Raw genomic sequence first — 16,604 nt, forward strand, 5'->3', positions numbered from 1 at the left:
ATCAAAATGTTGCTGCAATTAAGACAACCGTGTAAAATATCAATATGTCGTGGTATTAAATTAAAATATTTTTTCAGATATCGCAAAAAATTATGGTATTGAATTTAACAAGAAATACACTCTAAAAAAAATTCGAAAACTGAAAATAGAAAATTTCTAATAAAAGCGATAATTTTATTTATATTTGGAGTAATTTGGGGCAGAATGTAAGGAAATACTTTGCGCTTTGAACAGCATACCTAGTTAAAATATTAACAATTTTGAGATGTTGCGGTGTTATTCTCAAGTAGCGATTTAATTTTGTATGATTTGCTCTACAACTTTATAAGTTGCGCCATTAGTATTATTTTTTACTACGCGCATACTTGATTTGATTTTTAAGAACTCTAGAACTGAACACATAATGGTACAAAATGTTTCTTTTTTAAGTATTTAAAATAGTTAGAAATTTACTTAGGAATTTGTTAACGTCATAGAGAGAATTATAAATAATTTTATTTTAAGAAATTTTTTGTTACCATTGATATTTTTCATTAAAAATATAGTAGGTGTTCTCGTGTCTTCTGAGTATTATTGCAAGTTTTTAAAACTTCAAGGAATATATTTGATGATGTTACTTGAATATCTGGTTCATTTGATAATAATGGTTTTAAAGAAGCGATTATAGTGCTGAATATAAATTAATAAAAGTTCAAAAATTTCACATTTCTCTCTTTGGAATCCATGTAAATTTTAATTTTTACTTCTTATTTTCAATTCCATAATAATTACTTTAATATGATGCTGTAGAACAAAATTAGATAACGATAGGATATGGGTAATTTGTTAAAAATAAATAAATAAATAATACTATAAAATAATAAAAATTATTTTAATACCTAAAATTATTTTATATTCCGGCGATTTTTTATGTGATCTTTAAATAATTTTATTAAATTTTGTATTTAAAATTTGAATGTAAAAGGTTTTGTGGAACAATAATAATAATTCTAAGGATTTTTTCTTCTTCACAAAATAAAAAAAAATTTCTAAATTATACAATAAGTTTTTCTTATTTTTCTTTTATTTTCAGTTTTTTTTTATATTAATATGATTTTAAGTTAAAAATATTTTTTGTTTTTTTACTTTATAATTTGAAAAAAATACTTACTACCATCCTTTGTCGGTTCCGTACTTGAATTCTGATTTTGATTAACGACAAATGCAGAATTCTCTTCTTTTGTTATACTCATATAATAGCATGTATCATCTTTTTTCATGATATGACGTGGCCCCGGATTTAATAATATTGTGTCTTCATAAAATTCTGGTAATTCAGCTGGTCTAACACCAACTAATGCTACACCATATCTATAATTGGTAAAAAATAATTGGAAATTTCATGTATTACAATTTTTACAAAAACAAATTGATTTCTACAATAAATAAATTTAAAGTATTTATCGAATCATCGGAATAGTTTTACCGGAAGAAAGGTTGATATAAAAGCAAATCATTACAATTTTTTAAAATCATACATTTCGTATGAAATCTCTGAATAATAACACTTAAAAACTTTTGCATCAACTCATCGTGACGGAATAATTACTGCACGTGTGTACTATAAATAGAAGATTTTATTTTAAACTCTATAATAACCCTAAGCGAAGAACTTTTTTAAGCAGTTCATATGAAAAATATTTTATTACAATTAATTTAATTTTAACTATAAAAATTAATTTTAAATTTAATTTTCTATTTTAGTTTCTATGTCAAAAGTTGTACAAAATTTGTTTCGAAAATTTATAAAAATAAATTGTTTCAACAAATTTTTTTATGTTCTAAGAAGCATTTAAATCTAAATACCAAGAGAATTTTAACCATTAAACTTATCCTCTGAAAAAATGTTAGGAACAATTCAATTTTAATTAAAAGTTTCTTCTTTTTTTTTTAAATAATTTGTACATTTTTCATATTTTCATTTTAGAATTATGAGTAAATAGCTATTCTTATTTTCGAAATATCAAAGCATACAATTTAGAGTTATGGAAATGCAATGCAAGTAATGGTAATAAATGTGAATTTATATTTTTTTTCTTTTCGTATATAAACTAATAAAATATTCAGAAAGTTATTTCGTTGCTTTTATGACACAATCAAAAATTTTAATTTAAAATAACCATTTTTTCAAATTAAAATTTTTTTGAAATATTATCCAATTATAGAATTAAAATATGAAAATGAACTTCTGGGAATTACTTTGTATTTAAGAGTGTTCCGTTCTGTCATGATTTATAAATTAAAAAATTAATAATTATAAGCATAAAATTTAATAACAGGAAAGAATACTACTGAAACAAAGTTTGAAAATTTGCATTTTATACAATCTAAATCCACGGGGATTAACTTCTTAAATTTTGAGACTGATCTCCAAAATTATAAAATTCTCTATATAATCTAAGTAAGATTTATGTATATGTGTACATAAAAATATGTTTATATAGAATTACAAAATTTTAAAATTAATATAAAATTGGATTAATCATTTTTTTTTAAATGTAAATAAAAATTTACAATTAGATTTTCCATGTCCTTGAAATTTTTGTTATGACAAAATAAGAGATGAGTTCGAAATGAATTGCATACAAAAATATTAGCATGATTTATGTGGAAAAATGATAAAGGATTGGGGATAATTAGAATTTAAAAATGGAAAAAACAGAGTTTAAATGACCTTGTTATTTTCTCCCTCTAATTCTTTTATTTAGTATAGAAATCAATAAATTTTAACGGGTTTTTGTAATAAAAAGAACAAGAGGAGCTCTGAAATATTAATGAATGTGACAAACCCAAATTTATATGCAAATTTTCAATAGTAACATTGAAATTATTTATAACTTTTAGAAACAATGCTTGTGAATTATCATCGGGAAACAATTTAATATTCAATTCTTATTCATATGTGACATAATATTAAAAATCAGAACATTTCCGGAAATATAAATTTTTTTAGCTATTGCATTACAATTTATTATTATAGAAATTTATTTAATTTGAATTTAGTACTTGCGTTTTCCAAAATACTGTCAACATTTTAGAAATCCTGTACCTTTTAAGTTATAAAAGCTATGTATTTTTACAAAATAAGCCTTAGTTTGAAACTATATGGGTGTTGGAAGAAATTCTTAAATAGGGCTGTGTTTAGTTATTGTACATTTTATTTATTTCTCCATAAATAATCTTGTTTGAGTAAAACAGTAAAAGGATACGGGCACCTTTTTCTGTTAATCGGAGCACCTAGGCTCTTAACTTAAATAGAACTGTTGCAAATAACTATACTCTAGAAATAAATTCGAAATTTAGGAATATATTTTTGAGCATATGATATTATTGAACATATATTGATTATACGAACGTTATATTCAATATATTTCCAAGGAACTCGCGCAGCTTCTTCAGTCATGCGTATATTAATTTAAAAGTTCTCTAAATACATAGCAGATTTGTTCTTCTATCTGTTAGTATTAGCAGAAATTGGCGAAATCGCCTTAATTTTAAAAAGTTAACTATTATTTTCCTGTTTTTTTTTATTTTGTCCCTTCCAATATTTTTCAAAAAATAAAGAAAATTTCCAATTTTAAGCTGTTCGTTTCTTTGAAGCTATTTATTTAAATAAATTTCTATAAAGAGGAATTGGTTTAATCTGAAGTGTTTTTATTTCAAAAACTCCGCTAACTGCTTAATTTGACCAATGTTATAACATTTTTTCTCCTTATAGAAATATGCTATAACAATTGTATCATGCTTCAATACTTTACACATATTTTATTCGGCATTAAAATTATTATTCCAACACAAATCCCAACGTCTAAATTTCAAACTATATGATTTCCAGCACTGAATATAATGCATATATTTAATCAGACGTATGAAATTTTAAAATCAAAAAGTTGAAATCTCAGTACATAGTTTAACTTTGGATAATCCTTTCTAAAAAAACTGAAAACTTTCTAGAAATTTGAAAACTAAAAAATCAATTTCCAAATTTTTAGAATTTTTCCAATAAAAAATTCACTAGAATTTCTTTAAATTTTTAAAAAAAATTTTTTTTTTGTTTTTTTTTTTTAATGATACTTACTTTCTATGAGAATGAAAACTAGCATACGTAAAACTTTTTCCTTCATATTCACCAAAAAATCTACTATCACCTAAAACTATATGATATATTTCATTTCCAGAACATTTTCCATAAAGTCGATGCCATTCTTCTGGGGATTGTTGTCCTTCCCTATATATGAATGTGTAGTAAATAAAGAAAGAAAGAATTTATTATATAAAATCAGAAATAAAATTACTACATACATACATGCATGTATTATTCTTGTTTTGTATACATTGACATAAAAAAATATACAAATTTTACTTACTGGCCCCTTGATGTGTGCAATAATAATGTAACAAGTGTACTAGCACCAGGACATGTACAATTATTGGCAAGCAAAGCATATTTAAATTCATCTTCACATACAACATGCTCAGCAAATTTAACATGTAATTTATGTTCCGGTCTAAATATTTGAACATATTGTGGAACATTAGGAGCAAAATCTTTAACAGCCCATGATCTTAATATTGTATGCTCATCAGCTGCAGTCTTATCGGCATAATTACGTGCTGCTAAAATAAAACATGCTTCAGCTTCATTCATTCTAGCTCTAGCTAAATCACCATCTTTTAAACAGGATCCCTTCAGTTATAAGGAAAATAAAATTAAAGTTTTTTTTATTTTTTTCTTAATTTTTAAAAATTTTTGAAATTTAAAAGCTATTTAAGAAACGTTTGAAGGAATTGGATATTTTTAGAGTGTCTACAATTGGTTACTTTCAAAAAATGCATTTATATTTTGTTGTTGTACACTCTGTTAATATTTTGTGAAAATAAAAGAATACAATAACTCACCTGAATATATATTACTCTTTGTGCCCATATAGGAACTTGCAATATCATTCGCATTGTTGTATCCAATTCCATAGGACTTAATAAAACAACATAATAGTCTTGTAAGAGCGGATGTGCATAGAATTCATTTAAAAAGTCCATTATTGTATCCGCATGTAATGTTGTTGAACATACAACAACATGTTTTTCACTTTGTGCTCTATGGGATGAATAACTGCCACCTAATTTTTGTCTTTCCATCCACGTAAAAGCTAATTGTTCAAACTGTAATTGAAATTCAAAAAGGAAAATGTTTTTCCAATAATTGAAAGTTGTAGTGTGTGTATAATAATATGTAAAATAAAAATATTGTTTCTATAGCTTTATATTTAAAGACTTTACAATAGACGATTGCTGGGTTTTATGTGATTTAAATTTTTATTTTTTATATATGGTATCATTTACATCTTGTATTCGTAATTATAAATTTTTAAATTGTTTATTCGCTTGTGTTTTTTCAAATCATATATTCAAATCTAATGGAATAAAGATTAGAGAATTCATTTATACATGCAATATATTAACAAATGTTGCATAGAATTGTTTTTATAAATAAATTAAATATTACACCACATATACAGGGTGAGTCAGAAAGGTATTCAACTACATATACCATTAGTTATAGGGTCAAAAATGGGTAAAGCTTTTGTTCTTAGCTGTTAAAGCTTAAGCAATTATGCATTTTAACAAAAATCTTTGGCTTTTCAGAGTAACTACTGTTATCAAAAATGAAAAGTAGTACACAAAATTAACAAAAATCAAAAATTGTGAAAATTTTTTTTCATTTTACTAAAGGGCCTTTTAAATCTTAACATAAAATGCTTTTTGTGCTATAATTATCTTCTTTACCATAAGGTTTTTTGGAAGTTTGAGGACTTAAATCAACGCTTTAGCAACATTTTCTAAAAAAAGTTTAAAGGTTAAAAAAATTTCATACGAAATAATCAGGTTAGAGAAAACTAAAAAAATAAAAAAAAGGTACATTGTTTTTTCAAAAGTACATTAGAATACTTGTAATGAAAAACTTTGCAGAAATTGAGTGAAAGTTATCTAAAATTCGCTTTCATTTCGTGAAACTCAGGCAAAAGATAATTGCACAAATATCTTTTGGCCGAATCATGACTTTTACATTAGAAAAAATACGTTTTCCTGGATTAATACCTCTCGCAGTACATCAGGAATGGGTTAATATGTGTAATAATTAAATATCAATGATATTAAAAAATTATTGTTTACCTTTAGTTATACTTTAATGTTTCAATTAAATTCAGAATGAAAATTTATAGATTTACACAAAAATTAGTTCAGAGTCTTTTATTATTTCATAAATGGAATGGAAAATGGCGTTGAAGGCATTCATTTTTATTCATATTTTATTATTATTATTTAAAAATAATTTAAATTCTATTTTATTAAATTTTATTTAAATAAATTTAAAAAGTTAATTTCAATAGAAAGTTCTTCAGATGAAAATCCTCTCCTACAACTAAACATTTTTTTTATATATAACAAAAAGAAGGTTCTAATATATGAGAACATTTAAAAATAAAAATGAATTAATTTCTACATAATGGCAAATTTTCATTTAAGGGCAATAACCGCTGTTATACCCATAAATATTTTCCTACAATATTCCCATAATACCTATAAAGCTTATAGAGATACGCTACATTTATTTACAATTGCTATGAAAATAAATTTATATAAAACAGTATTTTATAGGTTTATTTTTTATTTTTATAACATTATAACATTCAACTTATTTTTTCAAATATTATTGAAAAGGGTGTTTATGTGTATTTTATGTTACCGGAAATTAGTGTAATTCAAATGCCGTGTGAAGCAAGTGATACCATAATTACATTGAAAGTGGTGATTTTTATTAAATATTTTAATTTCTGTATATGTAAGTGCAGGACTAGATGCAATAAGAATTTGTAACAATTGCAATCAAAATAGTTATAAGAAATGTTCATTTAAGGTAAAAACAGGTTTTGTCGGTTGCCACCATCTATTTGGCATATTTGTAGTAAATTATTTCAATTGAAGGAATTTTTAACCATCAGTACGGCATTCTTTATAAAACAATGGGATATGTCACGTCAAAACGAATTTTAGTGATATACGTGGGCTTTTTCTTTTATTAATATTAAAATCAGTTTAAAAGTAACGGTGATTGTTTCCATATTGTCCAGATTAGTACTTTCTTAAAATGGTTGGCTTTTTTATGTAAGTTTTAATAGCCCAACATAATAAATTCAATTTTATAGCCTGCACTTTTGTAGTGGGTATATAAACTTTGGTATGGAGTTTGCAGTCATTTAAAGGAGTAGTCTCTGGTATAAACATACATACATGTTCCTGTTCAGCGCAAAAATTTTGCGTTGATTTAAACATGTCTGTCCGTCCGCCCGATAATTTAAAATAGAATAAAGCAAAAAACGCTACAATTTTACAAATCGTTTCTTTTCTGCGAAGGCCGGCTACTCTTTTTCGGGCTAACAATGGGTTCAGACTGCTGCCGTACAACTCTAATAAACTAGTTTAAATATTTCAAAAACTAATAAAGATTTTTATAAGGAATTTTTGTAAGATTGGCAAGGTGCCAGACATAAATTTAGTCGATTTAGACCGACTGAAGCGTCTTATTTATTTTATTTGATTTCACAAATAAAATGTTTCAATCAAAATGTGTATAACATTCGTCTGTTACACACATTTTGATCGTAACATTTGAATTCAGATTGTCAAGAGAAATAAAAAAAAATTCAAAACAAAAAAAAAAATTAATTTCATTTTTTCTTACCTGTGTTGGTAATACTATTAATGCTACACAAATCATTATCACCATATAAAGTTGTGAAGGCCAAATATCAGGAACAAAATCTCCATAACCAACTGTAGAAAATGTTACAACAACATAATATGTACTTTGGAATAAATTTAAATGACGATGTCCAGCCCGCTGGAAATGTTGAATTCCGCATACACTATAAAAAAATTGAAATTTTCACATTTAATATTCAATTAAATTTAACAAAATTCTATATTTTTTTTTAATAAATAAATCATTGGCAATGTAATTTTGTTAGAATTTCGGAAAATACATATTTAGTCTATCTTAGAAAATAAAAGAGAAATCAAGAAATTGGTTTTTAATAATATTACAGAAAAAAATAAACAAATAAATTTATTTTTCACCAAAGACTCGAAAGATTAGATAGATAACATTTTTGCAATTTTATATTATATAATATACTTTAATGTGTACATGTGTACGAAAAAGATGATTTAAACCTTAGGAAATCCCCAAGTTTATAATAGATTTTTTCATTACAAGTCAGCATTTTATTTATGTTTACATACGTACGAATGCTTTTCTATAAACATTTACCAAAAAAAAACATATTACATACGTAAGTACAAGTGTAATGTATAAATTCTTTATTTTTGCCTATATATAGGCGTAATTTTCGTAGCAACATATCGCAATAAGAAAAATAAAATAATAAAATTCTCAATAATGAGAATCTCCTGTCAAGGGAAATATTCATTTTTATTCAGAAGAAGAAAGAACAAAATGAATCCATTTCTCTCTTTTTTTTGATATTTTTTCTTTTGGTTTTGTATCCTTTACCATTATTCTATTTAATAAAGTTTTTGTTCAAGAATTCCAAACCGTATACAAACATGTTTGCAATTCAATTGGCATATCTGAACCAAAATATATTTCTGTATAGCACATAGCACTCACAATATATCAATTTCGTTTATCAAAAGAAAAAAAAAATTAATAATGCTGAAAATCACCTATTTTTTTTACAAAATGTCTACATTGAGCCCATATAGGTATTTTCTTTGTTTGAAAAAAATGTGATCATTGAACTTTTTTTTATTGGTTTAAATGTGTAGGTTGGTTCAATAGGTTTTTCTTTGTTAATGTGTTAATGAAATCGAAATTATATATCTATAAAGAGTTCATTGAATTCATTTTGTTAATGGGTTAAAATTTTTATCAAATTTTATTTTTATTATAAACTTTATAAACATTTCGAAATTTTTAAGGAAACAAAATAATTTTTTCCGATTGAATTTTTATTTCGACCATTTTTTGTTTTTTTTTTGTGAACTTTAAAAACTTTCGTGAAAATTTATTGAATTAATTCAGGGAATTGAGTTTCCATAACCCAAAAGTTCATGTGTATAATTTTAAATATATTGTTTGATATTTAATTAATTGAAAAAATTTGACCTACATTTCGAAATATATTGATAATAAAGTTTTTAAATGATTGTTATTTATCTATTGGGAGAATATAAGAACTTGTACAACAAAATAACATTTTGGCTTGTACAAGAAACTTTTAACGATCCAAAGCATTGTAAGAATAAGTTTGTAAGAAAAATTTTGTAAGAATAAGTTTCTCAGTTCAAATGGGCTGTTATAAATGATTTTTTCTTGATTTTGAGTGACCATCTTGGAACTGTTGAAATTGTGTTGAATTTTGTTAGATTATTGACAAAAACTGGCTTGGTTTTATCCAAAAAACATTGTAAAAAAATTCATTTTTCATATATAAAAATGAATAGCTTTTATTGTACATAATATTATAGTCATTTTGTACTTAATAATATAGTTGTATGAAAACTGTAGTAGACTCACGGCAATAATGTAATGTACAAGAGAAAAAGCTTATTTACACAAATGCAAAAATATGTTCTGTAGGCTGTTTTTTTATATGAACGAATGCCCGATTATTGAAAAGTAAAAAAATTTTGAATGTTTAAAAAATTAAATGTGTGAATGTAAATGTAGATTGTAGAATGAGGCGCGATGATACCCCGCGACCTAAAAGATCTATTGTGCCTTCCTGCCCGCCACGAGCCTAAAGTGCTTTAGAGTTCTACAGCATCACTTGCGACACACGTTTTTGATGAGTCCGAGCAACTTTTCTGGGGAAATATATCAGAACGGCATGGCGAATTTCTCACCGGCAAGGATTCGTCCAAGCTGTCTCTTCTTTTATTGACAACGCTGAACACTCATAGAGAAGGTGCATCGGAGTCTCCTTTCACTCTGAACAGTACCTGTAAGACCTGTCAGTCTCTAAGCCCAATTTGCTTATATGTTTTTTAATGCTGCAGTGTCCCGTCAAAAAAAACCGTGTGAATTTTCACATGATTCCCCAGAAAACCTATCATTGATCTAAAGCGCTTCCAGTTATAATTTAATGTGTATGAGAAAGAGAAAGCGTACGAAAAAATGTATATATATATTGCTTATATCTGTGTCGTATTAATTGAAGACTAATTAAATGAGCATTTGAATTAGTGTCTTAAAGTTTATATGAGATCCCTTTCATTCCATTTTCCGAGATTTTTAATTTATATAATTTTGATTATACTGTATTCAGAATATAAACTCATTTCATACTCTTTTCGTTGTTATAATAATATTATTTTCATTTTTTCCGTTTGCCATAAGATAATAGGAAGCATCCATATCACAATTTACTACCAGCCCATAAAAAAAATATTTATTCACAATATTAAATTTTGTATACATATGAAAAAAACTCTGTATAATTACAAATATTTTATCTTTTCATTTTACTCTTTATTTTACTCTTTATTATTATCTACTTGACAAAAATTTACTTACCTTGTAAACACTAAACATAATAAAGTTGCTGACAATATTGTCAGTTGCTGGGATAAGGCTGACTGAGATTTTTGCATGGCACGATGAAGATCGTTCTATAAGTTTATTTCGTTTCGATTTGAAAATGAAAATAAAATGGAAAAGAATATTATAAGTGACTTTTTTTAATATGAGAAAATATAATACAAAATTTAAGTAGAAATTAAGTAAAAATCTAGAAAAACAAAAAAATATTTTATACAAATATAGTTTCATATAAAAAAGTCTTTTAACACACATCGATAAGTTTAAAGTTGGACAAAATTTAAAGCGTCCATTAAATAATTTTTTTTTTTTCCATTAGAATTATTAAAGTTTTTTCATTTTATTTACGATTTTTTTTTGGTTGAATAAAAATGTAAAACAAAAAAAAAGCTCACACAATAAAAAAAATTTTTTTTTTTCATCTTTTCATTTTTAAATTGAAGCATTCTGCAATTAAAATTTTATTTCTGTATACGTTTAAAAGCGAAAACAGCAAAGACAAAGAGAATTTTTAAGGTGAAAAATAGTGAATCCATTTATTCTTTTTTTTTTCTTATTTCATGCTTTTAATTCATAAAAATATGAAAATTTTTATTAATAATTAAAAACATCATTATTTTTTCATCATTTTTTTTTAAAGAAATTTTTTTTAAATTATTTGGAGCTTAAAAATGGAAATTTTTTAAAAGTTATTGTTATTTTCAGACAGTGTCAATTGTCAGTCAGTTTGAAAAATTTCAAAGTCTCTCATCAGTCAGGCTAATTTTTTTTTACATTGTGTGTTTTATAAAACTTTATTATGAAAACAGTTATTCATAGGCTTAATGTACGACTGCGTAATAAAGAAAATGCAATGGCACAGATGGAAATCGGTTTGAGTTCAACAAAGGTACAACATAGAGTAGATATTCCTATTTTTTAGATCATCAAGAGTGAATTTCGTCATGGTAATATTGAATCAGTTATTGAGCATATAGTTTTAATAGTGAAGTAAACGAAGAATTTTGTGAAAGCAAAATATTTAAACCTGAGACCTTAATATTCAATTCGATTTTCGTGTTTGCGAAATGAAAAGGGGGTACTATAGAAATTTATTGGTACTACCTTATCATTTTTCCGAATTTGAAAATCAAATTACATAGTAAGGCCTCTGGACCATACAATCATGGGTCCAATATTTTTAAACCAATTAAATTTTTCTGACTCACGCTTACATTTCTCCAAATTCTAAATTAACGTATTTAAAATGGTATAAGTATATGAATGATTAAATTTTCTTTTTCATAAAAAATTATAGTGCCCAGTTTTAAAAGAAACATCGTGGACGTAAAGTTATTTTCATTTAATATAAGCCTTTATTGAAATTATTGGAATTATTAATTCCGTAACAGTTATCCTTAATTTAATTTCTTTTATCCTTAAGTAAAACCAAGATTTCATTAATTTTGTAAGGGCTTTGGTTATAATTTATTTAAAATTTCAAAATGGTTTATGTGGCTGTAAACAGTGTGCGGTTAATATTATGTAAAATCAATAAAAACTAATCAACTATCAATATTTTTCATTGATTAATAAAGAATTCCAAATCTAATGAAGTAATATTATTAATTTATCCTTTCAATCTAACTGTATATTTACTTTGGTTTCATTGGTTTTCTAAATTAAATGATTTTCGAAGTCAATTTATAGCAGTATTTTAGTATATGTATGCGGTAAGCCATACAATTTTATAGTTGATTTATAGAAACAATTATTCTTTGGAATTTGTTGGAAAAATATAACAAATATATATTCATTTGAGGAAACTTTCGGCAAACTTTTGGGGTTGAGGACAAATAATGTGTACTATTTGAGCATGAGTATGAGCCTCTCTAGTTTCTTACATTATCTACTTACAAGAAGAAGACACATTTTCAACTGACTAATAATAAATTTGTATGAAATTTTATGTTATTAAAAAATTGACAATTACTTATCTTGGAAGCAGAAAGTTGGGCCGCATTTCGAAGTTGAATGGGCTGCTCTTTGCACACGACTGATTTAATGTAAAACAATTAATATAAGAGAATATTTAGTTCTTACACAATAATTGGAAAAGCAAACTCAGTTTTCTGTTGACTGTTGTTCAGAAATTATAAGATACTCGTATATGATACACACATCACTTTTTAAAATTATTCGAATTAAGTTTTATTTTCAAAAAGCTAATTTACGAAAATTTTAAAATATTGGTTTTGCACGTCGAATATAAAAACCTATATTCTAAAGGCGTAATCCTTTCCACAAGCACTCAGTCAATGCCTTTACTTTAGATTTTATCCAATAATGTTGTAAATAAAATATTGTTTAGAATTTAAATAATTTAGAAGTAGATAAAATTAATATTAAAAAGAATTTGATTTCAAAAAGGCCGAATTAAGTCAATACATCGGACAATTTTGAACCACTACACAGTGCAGGAAAAGAAAACAATAAATACATGCTAACAAAATTCCAAGATCAAAGTCGAAAGCATTATTAATCAAATATTTTAGTTAATCCATTCAATTCTATGTCTAAACTCAATGCCTGAGTTTTATGTTTTACCCTCATGAGTTTTACAATGTTATTGATTAACGTTTGGCTCCTCTAAACAAAATTTTTATAATAACTCATAAAACAAATTCGTTTCAGTATAATCAAGTAAATACTTGAAACTTTTAATAATCTTGTAAACAGAGTAGTCAATTTTTCAAAAGCTAATATATGCTATTATTAGAGGGCTAATATATTTATTAAAGTGTTTTTAAATTGTGAAATTTTCACAAAATGGCAACAACATAATGAGTGCTTAAAGCTATAAAATTCAAAATATTAAATTTCCATTCTATTAAGAAGAAATTTAGCAACTCGTTATCCTTAGTCTAAATTTAATAGCATTTTTTTAATAATATGAAAAAAGCATAAAAGTTCTTTGCATGATAAAAATTTTGTTTACAAGCTTTTGTTTTAGATATTATATAATGTGTATAATAAGTATATAAGAAGGATTAAAAAACTTAAGAAATAATAAAAGAGTGTAAATTTAAGCGAGTAAATTTTTGTTTTTTTTTTTTTTGTTAATTGTTTTAGTTTATTACCTTAATAATCTCAAGTCGTTAGACAATTCAAAGATGAAATGGAAAATTTAGTTATTAATTTTTTCAATCACATTAAATTTTTAATAACTAAAGTGTAAAATGATTCAAGTGCTGTAATGTGAGTGAGAATAATGATTTTGTTAATGTTTTGATTAAGCAACTTATGTATATGAAAATATGAAAGACTTGATAGCAAAATTATTCATAATACTGTTAAATTCAATAATAAGTCAAAATTAAGAGAATAGAATTGTTAACAGATTAATAGTACTTAATATATGAAAATATATACGTAGATCATATAAATGAAATTCAAAAATTATAAGGGAAAAATTTTCAATCAAAATTTAATTTAGGTGTATTTATACGCAGTCAAATGCTCTTCAAAAAATTTATATTTGTATTTAACAATTAAAATTCAAAATTTTCGAACCCATTTTTGCAATTTATCTAATTAATACACATAGTATGTGTAATGTATTCTAGCTTTTAAAATAAAGTTGCACATGGTATATTTAATTATCACATCGTTAATTTTATAGCTGACTTCGGACTGCTTCTACAAATATGATTGTAAGATAACTTGGTTTATTTTACATGATTAATAGTAAATAATCCCTTGTAAATTGTACAGTAAATAATAATTAACTCTTAATGGAGCGATGCATTATACTGCAATTCGAAAATAACTATAGTGTAGTAATGGTATAGTTAATAATAAATTATTTAAGATTTTTTGGTATAATTTCAGATTTTTTTGATGTCAAAATTAAAGTTTAAGCAACAGTTAATTTATACAAAAGACATTATCTATAAGGCAACAATCCATGAGGCACCATTAAGTTTAATATAATTGAAATTTCATGGGCATCAATTATTTGTAAGAGCAATTGACTGCACTAGATTACATAAAATAAGGAGGTTATAAGAAATTATTATGCATTCGAATTTAAATAGAATCAAAATAGAAGTATATAGTAAATTTTTTCGTGCTTAGTGAAAGAAATATGTTTAATGTGCATAAAAATATATAAAATGCATTACTCTTGTATAGTAACCCATTTTTTTCTTGTGTAGTAACCCATTCACTCAAAATATTCCCAGATTCATAGAACAAATTGAATATTTTTGAATGCAAAAATATTTGCATATACAGCACATCTGATAACACTTTTATTAATGTTGGCAATACTTTTCCAACATTTGTTTCAGTAATTATTTAAATTTAAAATAATTTAAAATATTGCATACAGTTAGGCTAAAATATTAATTTTGAAAAATAAATATGATCCTCTCCTACTATTTACTTCGGCTTTCTAAGCATAATTGTAACTTTTTTTTTTAAATTTAAGTCTTTAATCACAATTTAATGCTCAATCGATTTTTAAGAGTCTATAATATATTTTCATCTCTTTTACATTGTATTCATTCAGGTCATTGAATGTCCTTTAACGTACATGCATATATATATATATATATATATATATATATATATATATTTATATATATACAAATAAAATACAAATATACTTGTCTATATAAATCGCACGTCATTTATAATTTGTGGGGTTTAATTTGATTGTCGAGAAACAAAAATAAAAATATTGAATCCCTTTTTTTAAAATCTTTTCTACTTTTTGAGAAAAATAAAAAGGATACAAAAAAATATGTTGTTTTATTTCAATTATACATAGAGAATGTATGCAGTGTGATAGTAAGCACACAAAAAAATATAAAAAGTAATAACAATGTCAATGAATTCTTGTCACATAATTGTTTTTGTCGCTTTTTATACATTTTTAAAGCATACAATATATTTAATATATTCTTTATAGTTTTAGTATTGCATTAAAATCTCATCTCAAAAAGAAATCTTCACAGATCTTTCAACTATTTATAGCGAAAATAGCAATATTTTATTTGCAAAGTTTTTTTTTTTTAAATAAATGATTATTGCCAAAATATTATTACTTTTCTTTCTCTCTGTGAATTGGTCTGTGATGATTAGATCTACTATGTACAGTATAACAATAAGAAATTGAGATGATTTTAAAATTGTAGTGGAAAATATGATTATGTGTAACTAGTTGGGAATTGTTAAGAAAAAGTTATTAAACATGAGTTGTATGTTTGAGTTAGAGCGTATAACAGAATAAAGATAGTTCAATAAAAACTGAGGATAACATGTCTTATGCATCCTACTTACGATTATAAATTTTGTTTAAAAATATTGAAATACACTTTAGTTAGATTTTCAGAATAAACTGAATTTTGGTCCTTAATATGTTCTTCCCATTGTTGTTGTGCATATAAATTCAAATTAAATTTTTGTAAGAGTTTTCCAGTAGTAAATTGCGTTTTTGATTTTTGAAGAATAAATCAATTGATTTTTCGGAAAATTGCCACGAAAATTAATTGACATCTGTTGATCATTTTAAATTAGGTAATCAAAAATATTTACTTTAAATATTTTACGTTATTAACTCTTCAGAATCCGTTGATTAGTTGAGAATGATAAGAAATCATAAGCGTTAATATTATAAGAATATAAAGAATATGAAGAAAATGATTCCTTCCTTAAAAATTTAAATATTGAGAACATTATAGGACTATTGAATGAAATTGATTGTTTTTCGCCTTTATAAAGGACATGTTCTTACAAAAAATTGTTATGTATTGCATTATGGTATTTTCAATGTGAATCAAAAGGTAAAAATTTTAACTGTAACCTACTGCTACTCTATGTACATATACAATGAGTATACCTACACTTAATTTAAAGTTGTGTCAAGAAAAACTAGGTTTTGTTGCGGTATAACAAC

General features: G+C 24.7%; 1 protein-coding gene across 20 annotated transcripts in view; it reads right to left on the reverse strand.

Moving 5' to 3' along the window:
- Window positions 1–16,604, reverse strand: part of LOC129610910 (potassium channel subfamily T member 1) — a 206,411-nt gene that overhangs the window by 74,287 nt on the left and 115,520 nt on the right. For all 20 annotated transcript variants that reach the window (XR_008697111.1, XR_008697110.1, XM_055523712.1 and 17 more), the window contains exons 8-13: window positions 10,640–10,734; window positions 7,784–7,967; window positions 4,939–5,202; window positions 4,407–4,726; window positions 4,118–4,267; window positions 1,151–1,350 (exon numbers count right to left, since the gene is read on the reverse strand). Coding sequence is in view for 18 of the 20 variants with exons in the window: in XM_055523712.1 (XP_055379687.1) it covers window positions 1,151–1,350; window positions 4,118–4,267; window positions 4,407–4,726; window positions 4,939–5,202; window positions 7,784–7,967; window positions 10,640–10,734 (1,213 nt within the window). In the remaining 2 variants the exon portion in view is untranslated. The remainder of the gene's footprint in view (window positions 1–1,150; window positions 1,351–4,117; window positions 4,268–4,406; window positions 4,727–4,938; window positions 5,203–7,783; window positions 7,968–10,639; window positions 10,735–16,604) is intronic.

Source organism: Condylostylus longicornis, unplaced genomic scaffold (assembly GCF_029603195.1).
Source record: "Condylostylus longicornis isolate FDR11 unplaced genomic scaffold, ASM2960319v2 ptg000048l, whole genome shotgun sequence".
Classification (NCBI taxonomy): Eukaryota; Metazoa; Arthropoda; class Insecta; order Diptera; family Dolichopodidae; genus Condylostylus; species Condylostylus longicornis.